The sequence below is a fragment of the Quercus robur genome, chromosome 5 (assembly GCF_932294415.1).
Source record: "Quercus robur chromosome 5, dhQueRobu3.1, whole genome shotgun sequence".
NCBI classification, from domain to species: domain Eukaryota; kingdom Viridiplantae; phylum Streptophyta; class Magnoliopsida; order Fagales; family Fagaceae; genus Quercus; species Quercus robur.
In genome coordinates, this window is record NC_065538.1 from 1170083 (window position 1) to 1180791 (window position 10709).

Here is a 10709-nt window from a genome sequence, read left to right on the forward strand (position 1 = left end):
ACTTGTCTCTGTCTCTCTCTGCCCTTCACTCTCTATTCCTTCCACGCTTTACACAATAGTACCCTACCCCCAATTCAAGAGTAATATCATGGAGAAAATATTTTGACAGAAATCTTGTAAATCAATTATTTACTAATTACTGCATATGGTGAAAAATGTTATACCCTTATATTTATTATCATTTTAATAGTAAGAATATTACAAATTTTAATTATATATCATATAAGCTTATAAACTTAATTTTCACTCAACAATCCAAAAAAAGAAAGAAAAAAAAAAACTTATGTGTCACTTACAAAAAAAGAAAATACTAATTACAATATATATTTAGTTTATGATTCAGTAATTTCTCACTCGACAAGATAATCCTTAAACGCAACCTTCTCCAATACTAATGGTGACTAGAACCCAAAGTCACTTATGATGAGACGGACAACGACTTATAACTAACTGACAACCAGGGTTAGTTTATTTATTACCCCTAATCACGCTCATTATAATTTATAAGTCATTTTTGTAGTAATAACAAAATGTTACTAATAAAATCTTTTATAGTTAAAAATTAATTAATATCTTAATTCGATAATATTAAGCTCTCCTCAAGAGCAGAATCATAAATTGAAACTACTTAAAAAAAATGCTAATTTCTGTCTTTTGGTCTTTAATCTCTGCTGAATTCTGCTAGTACCATAGTTGATAGTACTATCATTTTCCCCTCACCCACATGTCCACACACTGGTCTCTCTCTCACAGTGTCTCTAGATTCTCTACTCCTGCTACCATACTATTCCCATACTATCACAATTCACACACTCTCCCTCTCTCTCCCTCTCCATTCTTTTTAAACTTCCTTCACTGCCAAACCATTCACACTCTCTCACACACACACACACACTCCCAAAAATGGCCCCTTCCCTCACTTTCTTTCTCCTCCTCCTCACACTCACCCTCAGCACCTCCACACCCACTTCCAAACCCAAAACCTTCATCATCCTAGTCAACCCAGACTCCAAACCCACCATATTCCCCACTCACACTAACTGGTACTCCTCTCTCCTCTCCACCAACACCACCACAACCACAACCTCCACCATTCTCCACACCTACTCCACCATCTTCCACGGCTTCTCCGCCACGCTCTCTCCATCGCAAGCCGCCTCCCTCAGCTCCCACCCCCACATCCTCTCTCTCCTCCCCGACACTGTCCGCCACCTCCACACCACTCGCTCCCCTCAATTCCTTGGCCTCAAAACCTCCGGCAACTCCGGCCTCCTCAAAGAGTCCGACTTTGGCTCCGACCTCGTCATCGCCGTCATCGACACCGGCATTACTCCCAACCACAAGAGCTTCAACGACGAAGACCTTGGTCCCGTACCCACCAAATGGAAAGGCCACTGTGTCACCACCTCAGACTTCCCACCTTCTTCTTGCAACAAAAAGCTCATCGGAGCTAAGTTTTTCTCTCAAGGCTACGAGGCCACCAACGGTAAAATCAACGAAACCGTCGAAACCAAGTCTCCTAAAGACACTGATGGTCATGGGACCCATACCGCCTCCATCGCCGCCGGAAGATACGTTTTTCCGGCGTCCACTTTAGGCTATGCTCGTGGTGTCGCCGCCGGGATGGCTCCGAAGGCCCGTTTAGCTGCTTACAAAGTTTGCTGGAACTCTGGCTGTTACGATTCCGACATTCTCGCCGCCTTCGACGCCGCCGTTGCTGACGGCGTCGATGTCATATCACTTAGCGTTGGTGGCGTTGTTGTGCCTTACCATCTCGATGCAATAGCCATCGGAGCTTTTGCTGCTGCTGATGCTGGGATCTTTGTATCTGCTTCCGCCGGAAATGGCGGCCCCGGAGCTCTAACGGTGACGAATGTGGCTCCGTGGGTTACCACAGTCGGTGCTGGAACGATTGATAGAGATTTCCCGGCGGATGTGAAGCTTGGGAATGAGAAAATCATTCCGGGTATGAGTATTTACGGCGGGCCGAATTTGGTTCCGGGTCGGATGTACCCGTTAGTGTACGGTGGGAGTTCTCAGACAGGCAATGGCGGTGATGGGTACTCGTCGTCTTTGTGTTTGGAAGGTTCGTTGGACCCCAATTTCGTAAAAGGAAAAATCGTGTTATGTGATAGAGGCATCAATTCAAGGACTGCAAAAGGCGAGGTTGTGAAGAAAGCTGGAGGGGCTGGAATGGTTCTAGCAAATGCGGTATTTGATGGTGAAGGATTGGTGGCTGATTGCCACGTGTTGCCCGCGACGGCGGTGGGTGCCGCCGGCGGTGATGCGATTAGGAATTACCTTACGCAGGCGAAGAAGCCGGTGGCGACTATTGTATTCAAAGGAACTAGGCTTGGAGTCAGGCCTGCACCTGTGGTGGCATCGTTTTCGGCTCGAGGGACTAATCCGGAGACCCCGGAGATAGTGAAGCCGGATGTGATTGCTCCAGGGTTGAATATTCTTGCAGCTTGGCCTGATAGTGTTGGTCCATCTGGGATTCCATCGGATAAGCGTAAGACTGAGTTTAATATACTGTCCGGGACTTCAATGGCTTGTCCTCATGTGTCTGGTTTAGCAGCACTGTTGAAAGCAGCACACCCAGAATGGACTCCTGCTTCTATAAGGTCGGCTCTTATGACCACTGCTTATACTGTGGATAATAGGGGTGAGACTATGATCGATGAGTCTACTGGAAATGTTTCGAGTGTGTTGGATTATGGTGCTGGTCATGTCCACCCTGAGAAGGCTATGGATCCTGGACTAGTGTATGATATTAGTTCGTATGATTATGTGGATTTTCTGTGCAATTTGAATTATACTACCAAGAATGTTCAAGTGGTTACTAGGAAGAATGCAGATTGTAGTGGGGCAAAGAAAGCTGGTCATGCTGGGAATTTGAATTACCCTTCTTTGTCTGCGGTGTTTCAACAATATGGGAAGCATAAGATGTCTACTCATTTTATTAGGACAGTGACGAATGTTGGCGACCCAAAATCGGTTTACCAAGTTACAATTAGGCCGCCTAGCGGAATGATGGTGACGGTGCAGCCGGAGAAGCTGGCTTTTAGGAGGGTGGGTCAGAAGCTGAGCTTCCTTGTAAGGGTGCAAGCCAGGGAAATTAAGCTCTCCCCTGGGAGCTCTACTATGAAGGGGGGTTCTATTGTATGGTCTGATGGGAAGCACACTGTCACCAGTCCCATACTAGTGACACTGCAGCAACCTCTCTAGGAGTGTTTATATTTTTGGGGTTTTGGGTTTAGGAATTTTGCTCTCCTTATAGAATTTTTATATAAATTATCTCCATATGTATCATGAAGATGTGTTATTTTTTTTATTTTTTTTTTTTCCTCTTTTGTAATGTTTTCTATTTCAGAAAACTGGTGGGTTGGTTTTGTAATGCACGATAGATTTGTATCCTTGTGTCTGTAAGATTAACAATCAAGAATGAATGTAAAATGCTTTCCATCAAAAAAAAAAAAAAAAAAGAATGTAAAATGCTGTGTGATAATCGAAAGATCTCTTTTCCTTTCAAATCATACATTGCTGGGATCTCATAACTTGTTCTATTGTCTGCTTAGTCAAAGATTTTGGTAATTGCATGTGCAAAAGAGAAAGCCGGACCCCTTGTAGATGTAATTTTAAAGTCAAGGTATCTAGCATACAAGCTCACAGCCTAACAACAAAGACATCATGATAATGACAATCATTCGGACAAAAATCATGTGGGGTTTACTTGATGGCTGTAATAAATGGGCATAGCAATTGTTTATTTGGTAGTATTTCGCATGTGTGCCGCTTTTGACTCAGGACCGGGATATTTGTTTAGTGTCAACACTCAACAACCGGGTGGTCAAGAAATCATTACTTTTTTCTCGGGAAAATAGGACAAAATATTTAAAGAACTTTCAGTTCATTGAATCAAGCTTCAAATCCCACTTGGGATGATCACATTTGTATATTTGAGCAGAGAGATACTGCAGGTTTGTATATCAAACATCCAGAAGAGAATGGAGATAGGCTTTGTAAGAAGCTGCAGTGAACATAGCTGGAGGCTGGAGCCATCAACTACATTGTGCATGTATTTGTGTGTGTGTGGTCACATTGAACCCCAACTCTCTTGGGACACAAAATGAACTTATTACTCATTTGAATTTACTTAATATGCATGTTTATCCTAACCAGTTATTTGATTCTATAACTAAAATATGCTGCTTAATAAATGCTATTGATTAAAACCCGAGTGGAGCACAATCAATGGCTTCACTTCATGGGGCTGTCTGCTTTTAAGTGGGAACTTAATCGATGATGTTTGCTATTCATCTGTTAAATAAAGCAAACTTAGCTGGAAAGGACTCCTTGTTGAGAAATTACTTTACATCCATGGGCCATGTTAACACGGTTTCAGCTGGCTTTTGTTGTTCTATTTGCTTCGTCAATCATGGTGTCTCCTTCTTATGCTGTACGAGAAAAGTCTTTTTCTTTTTGCTTAAACTCTATAGGGCAGGAAGACCTCATGCTTTGAATTTTGATTCAATGGCAATCTAATATTTGAACACTAAGTGCGTTTGGATTAGTTTTTTCCCGTTAGTTCATTAACTTTTTGTGGTTAATGTATAATTTTTTAGAGTCTCTTTTTTCTTTATAAATAATTGTATTTTTCTAATTACATTATGTATCCAAGGTCTGCCTAGAACTATGGTGCTCACAGCTCTGCTCATGCTCTTTGGAGTGATTGGTCAGAACCCAAACTCAGCCTAATAATAGATCATGCAAAGCCACTGTTTTTTCTCTCAAATTAGAAGCTACCCTTATAGCTGTAATTTGACTAGTTGAGCATTTTTGCCAAAGAATTTTGTACACTCAAAAGAAAAAAAATAGGTGGACAACCTTTTGAGTTTTGATGTTGATGTGAAGTGTAGAGTTGGCAATTTAAATTCAAATCTATTCCATCTTATTCCACATTAGATATAATTAGTATGCTGGAAATTTAAATTCAAATCTATCACATTTTATTCCATATAGCAAGGTTAGATATAATTAGCATGCCTATAAACATTTGATATTTCTTACAATAAAAGTTCAGTCATTCAGGCATTATCTTAGAAGGATGATCCATTATATAAATGGGAAATGTTAACAAGCATCGACTAGTTAAGGTGCAAAAAAGATTTTTTTTTTTTTTAAACGACAAAAAAAAAAGTGAAAAAAGTTATTATAAAAATAAATAAAGAAAAATAATAAATAAATAAAGCAACAAACAATACTTATAAAGTTGAAAAAATGAAATTTAGGGGTAAAATAAAATAAAATAAAAATTACCAGAAAAATTTCAAAAGAGTTATTAACGGACATCTTGCACTGTTTGTTAACACAATCCTATATAAATTTATGTCTTTCAATATGATATCAATAGAGTGGGGTGTCTTCAATATTTGACATCATCTAGAGCTCAATAAATTATAGTATAAAAATGAATATTTTCAACTTTTTTATTTATAATAATTAAGAATAATTGCATTCAAGAAAGCCCAAACTCATCTCTATCTTCAGGACAAAAGATATAATTAATAAGTGTGGAGATGGTCAAGGCCCATCCCAGATACAATGAGCAGCCTAGCTGATAATATTATGGGCCTAAATCCAAACATGAAAGGGATCTCAAAATAGATCTAATAATAGACATTATAATTACTATACTATTTGGAGGAGCTAAAGAACAATGTTGCAAATTCTATTGCCTTTTTTGGATTAGGTATGTTAGATTTCGGATTCTCCGTATACCATCAAAGAGAATGAAGGAGAATAAAGTGAATTTGTGGGAATCATCCTCTAGAATCTTAAGAAACTTTGTGGGATCAAGTCTCACTTTTCTTTATATATAATTGTATTTTTCTAATTACATTATGTATCCAAGGTCTGCCTAGACCTATGGTGCTCACAGCTCTGCTCAAGCTCTTTGGAGTGATTGGTCAGAACCTAAACTCAGCCTAATAATAGATCATGCAAAGCCACTGTTTTTTCTCTCAAATTAGAAGCTACCCTTATAGCTGTAATTTGACTAGTTGGGCATTTTTGCCAAAGAATTATGTACACTCAAAAGAAACAAAATCGGTGGACAAAACCTTTTGAGTTTTGATGTTGATGTGAAGTTTAGAGTGGAATTTTAAATTCAAATCTATTCCATCTTATTCCACATTAGATATGATTAGTATGCTGGAAATTTATATTCAAATCTACCTCATTTTATTCCATATACTAAGGCTAGATATAATTAGTATGCCTATAAACATTTGATGTTTCTTACGATAAAAGTTCAATCGTTCAGGTATTATTTAATGCATTATGTTAAAAGGATGATCCACTATATAAATGGGAAATGTTAACAAGTATCGACCGATTCTGGTTAAGGTGCAAAAAAAATTAAAAAAAATGTCAAAAAAAGTTTAAAAATTCAAAAATGACACCAAACGATACTTATAAAGTTGAAAAAATGAGATAAAACTGTAAAAAAAAAATAATAATAATAAATAAATAAAAATTGTTATCCAATGCATTATGTTAAAAGAATGGTCCATTATATAAATGGAAAATGTTAACAAGTATTGACCGATGCTGGTTAAGGTGCAAAAATAAATAAATAAATAAAATGTCAGAAAAAATCAAAAAAGACACCAAACGATACTTATAAAATTGAAAAAAAATGAGATAAAGCTGTAAAAAAAACAAACAAAAAAAATTGTTAGAAAAATTTCAAAAAAGTTATTAACAGGCACCTTGTGATGCCTGTTAACATTACCCTATATAAATTTATGTCTTTCAATATGATGTCAATAGAGTGGAGTGTCTTCAACGTTTGACATCATCTAGAGCTCAATAAATTATAGTATAAAAATGAATATTTTCAACCTTTTTTATTTATAATAATTAAGAATAATTGCAGATACAATGAGCAGGCTAGCTCGTAATATTATAGGCCTAAATCCCAGCAAGAAAGGGATCTCAAAATAGATCTAATAATAGACATTATAATTACTATACTATCTGGAGGAGCTAAAGAACAATGTTGCGAATTCTATTGCCTTTTTTGGATTAGGTATGTTAGATTTCGGATTCTCCGTATACTATCAAAGAGAATGAAGGAGAATAAAGTGAATTTGTGGGAATCATCCTCTAGAATCTTAAGAAACTTTGTGGGATCAAGTCTCATTTTTCTTTATATATAATTGTATTTTTCTAATTACATTATGTATCCAAAGTCTGCCTAGACCTATGGTGCTCACAGCTCTGCTCAAGCTCTTCGGAGTGATTGGTCAGAACCCAAACTCAGCCTAATAATAGATCATGCAAAGCCACTGTTTTTTCTCTCAAATTAGAAGCTACCCTTATAGCTGTAATTTGACTAGTTGGGCATTTTTGCCAAAGAATTATGTGCACTCAAAAGAAACAAAATAGGTGGACAAAACCTTTTGAGTTTTGATGTTGATGTGAAGTTTAGAGTGGCAATTTAAATTCAAATCTATTCCATCTTATTCCACATTAGATATGATTAGTATGCTGGAAATTTTTATTCAAATCTATCCCATTTTATTTCATATACTAAGGCTAGATATAATTAGTATGCCTATAAACATTTGATGTTTCTTACGATAAAAGTTCAGCCGTTCAGGTATTATTTAATGCATTATGTTAAAAGGATGATCCATTATATGAATGGGAAATGTTAACAAGTATCGATCGATGCTAGTTAAGGTGCCAAAAAAAAACTTTTAAAAAAAATGTCAGAAAAAGTCAATAAATACACCAAACAATACTTATAAAGTTGAAAAAATGAGATAAAATTGTCAAAAAAAAAAAACAAAAAAAAAAAAATTGTTATCTAATGCATTATGTTAAAAGGATGATCTACTATATAAATGAGAAATGTTAACAAGTATCGACTGATGCTAGTTAAGGTGCAAAAATAAATAAATAAATAAATAAAATGTCAGAAAAAGTCAAAAAAGACACCAAACGATCCTTTTAAAATTGAAAAAATGAGATAAAGCTGTAAAAAAAACAAAAAAAAATTGTTAGAAAAACTTCAAAAAAGTTATTTACGAGCACCTTGTGATGTATAAGTTTATGTCTTTCAATATGATATCAATAGAGTGGAGTGTCTTCAACGTTTGACATCATCTAGAGCTCAATAAATTATAGTATAAAAATGAATATTTTCAACCTTTTTATTTATAATAATTAAGAATAATTGCAGATACAATGAGCAGCCTAGCTCATAATATTATGGGCCTAAATCCCAGCAAGAAAGGGATCTCAAAATAGATCTAATAATAGACATTAAAATTACTATATTATATGGAGGAGCTAAAGAACAATGTTACAAATTCTATTGCCTTTTTTGGATTAGGTATGTTAGATTTCGGATTCTCCATATACTATCAAAGAGAATGAAGGAGAATAAAGTGAATTTGTGGGAATCATCCTCTAGAATCTTAAGAAACTTTGTGGGATCAAGTAGACGTTTCACAAGTTCACAATACGTAAGAGTCCCCAATTATGAAAATTGATGGGCCAATCTATAAAAGAGTAGGTAGTGAAAATTTTCAACTCAAATTCAAAGTTAGGGCCTTTTACTTTTTCTTTTTCCTTTTAAATTAAAGATCATTAAATAAATAATGAAACCCTAATTCTAAAACCCTTACAAATGAAAAAAATAATAATAATAATAAAATAAATAAATAAATAACCTAGATTGTATCTATTACTATATATGAAGAAGCACTTTTTGAATTGAATTATCAAGATTTTCCAATTGTTGTAACTAAACAAATTAAAGAGGATAACAAACATGGATTGAGATCTTTTTTTGATGAACACATGGATTGAGATCTAGCGTATCGTGTGCAATTGTTATTTATGGTTGAGATTGAAAGTTAAAAAAAGAAACTTACAATCTAGCTTTTGAATTTTATAAAAACAAAGTAAACAAGTGAAGAAGTTAAAAAAAAAAAAAATGTGAAATGAATGAGAATAATTTGGATGAGATCCTGATCCAAAAATAGCATATAGCTGCTAAAGCCAAAAATATAAAAACTAAAGTTAATAAATTAAACTAACTTGGCCAAGTCAAGGGGCCTATCAAACCAAAAGGCAAACTTAAATATTATATCTTTTTTCTTTTTCTTTTTTTGAGAAAACTTAAATATTATATCGAATTGCTCTATACATGTATAAATATTATATGAAATGAAATGCTTTTTCTTTTTTTCTTTTTATTTATAAACTAGAAATGCTGTTAGTTATTATTATTATTATTATTATTATTTTCAGAGTAGAAAATGCATGTTAATATAGACTATGAGTTGATAAATTATTACTTTATGTACTAAAACTCGTACTATAAACAATAAATTGTGCATTTAAAAAGTCCCACATACTAAACATGCACTCTATTATTAGTGTGTAAAATTGTCAATAATAGATCCACACGGTGCAAAGGACTACCATAAGTTATAGACTTATAAGTTATAGCCTTACATAATAAGAGTATACATTCAGGTTAATTAATGGTTCCTCACACTGCTTTATCATTTCTCATTCAATAATTCTAATGCCATAGACTTTTAGACTTTGTCACAACTATTGATGTGATCTATTGCTATTGATATGATCTATTGTAATTGGTGTATTTGGAAGAATAGAAATTTGTTGAAATTCGAAGGGAGGGGTAAGGCAGCAAAGGTGCTCGTCAAGGAGGTTGAGTTGCTAGTGGAGGAATTCAGATCAGGGAATACAAAGGAAAAGCTTCCTGTGGTGGTGAGAACTCAAGCTTGGAGGCCGCCAAGGGAAGGGTGGTATAAAGCAAATGTGGACGGGGCAGTATTCAAGGAGACTAACAGCTGTGGGGTTGGAGTGGTGATTCGAAATGATCAAGGCCAAATCATGGGGGCTATGAGTAAGAGGCTGAACCTTCCGTTAGGAGCGGTGGAAGTTGAAGCGAAAGCTTTTGAAGAGGGGTTAAGGCTAGCAGGTGACCTCGGGTTGAACCAAGTAATCCTGGAGGGAGATGCTCAGTCAATTACAAATGCTTTGATGGGTAAGAGCTTGCCGCCATCCTCAATCCAAAGGCTTATTGCTGGTGCTAGTCGTTGGAAGCAATGGGTTCAAGTGTGGAGTGCAAGCTATGTCCGTAGAGATGGGAATGGGGCTGCACATGTAATGGCTCAAAATGCCAAATCTATTTCTGATTGTGTAGTGTGGGTAGAAGATACCCCACCAATGATTCAATGCCAAGTGCATAGAGATGTTCTTATGTTGAACCAAGTTTCTGTTTAATGAAAGGTATTTGTGTTGACTATCAAAAAAAAAGTAATTGATGTATAATAAAAATAGTACCATTGATGAATTTATATAAAATTAATGTTTTCTCAATCAAAAACTTACATTTTAACAAGTTTTAAATATGGTTCTTGAAATTTTTTTCAAGTTTTTATTTATTGAGTAATGCTACAAACATAATTAATTTTCTTAACGTTTTTTTTACAACAAGTGAGTTACCAAGTTTATATCCGCTTTCACCTACTAGTGATACTAACATCACTTTTTTTTACTTTCTCAAAAAAAAAAAAAAATCACTTTTTTTATAATCATTAGTGAATTTATTTGGAACTTCTATATTTGGTGGCCCAACTTGATAACCTCTGGATATAGAG

General features: G+C 35.4%; 2 protein-coding genes across 2 annotated transcripts; both read left to right on the forward strand.

Moving 5' to 3' along the window:
- The first annotated feature begins 699 nt into the window (after positions 1–699).
- On the forward strand, positions 700–3533 carry LOC126724785 (subtilisin-like protease SBT1.5). Its single transcript, XM_050429173.1, has one exon. It carries the CDS (start codon positions 904–906, stop codon positions 3226–3228), a length of 2325 nt encoding a protein of 774 aa, XP_050285130.1. The 5' UTR covers positions 700–903; the 3' UTR covers positions 3229–3533.
- Positions 3534–9663: 6130 nt separating this feature from the next.
- On the forward strand, positions 9664–10332 carry LOC126725206 (uncharacterized). Its single transcript, XM_050429781.1, has one exon. It carries the CDS (start codon positions 9664–9666, stop codon positions 10330–10332), a length of 669 nt encoding a protein of 222 aa, XP_050285738.1.
- Positions 10333–10709: the final 377 nt, after the last annotated feature.

Excerpts from the sequence above, each read along its gene's own strand:
- LOC126725206 (XM_050429781.1), top strand. The coding sequence starts at position 9,664 with ATGATCTATTGTAATTGGTGTATTTGGAAGAATAGAAATTTGTTGAAA.
- LOC126724785 (XM_050429173.1), top strand. The coding sequence starts at position 904 with ATGGCCCCTTCCCTCACTTTCTTTCTCCTCCTCCTCACACTCACCCTC.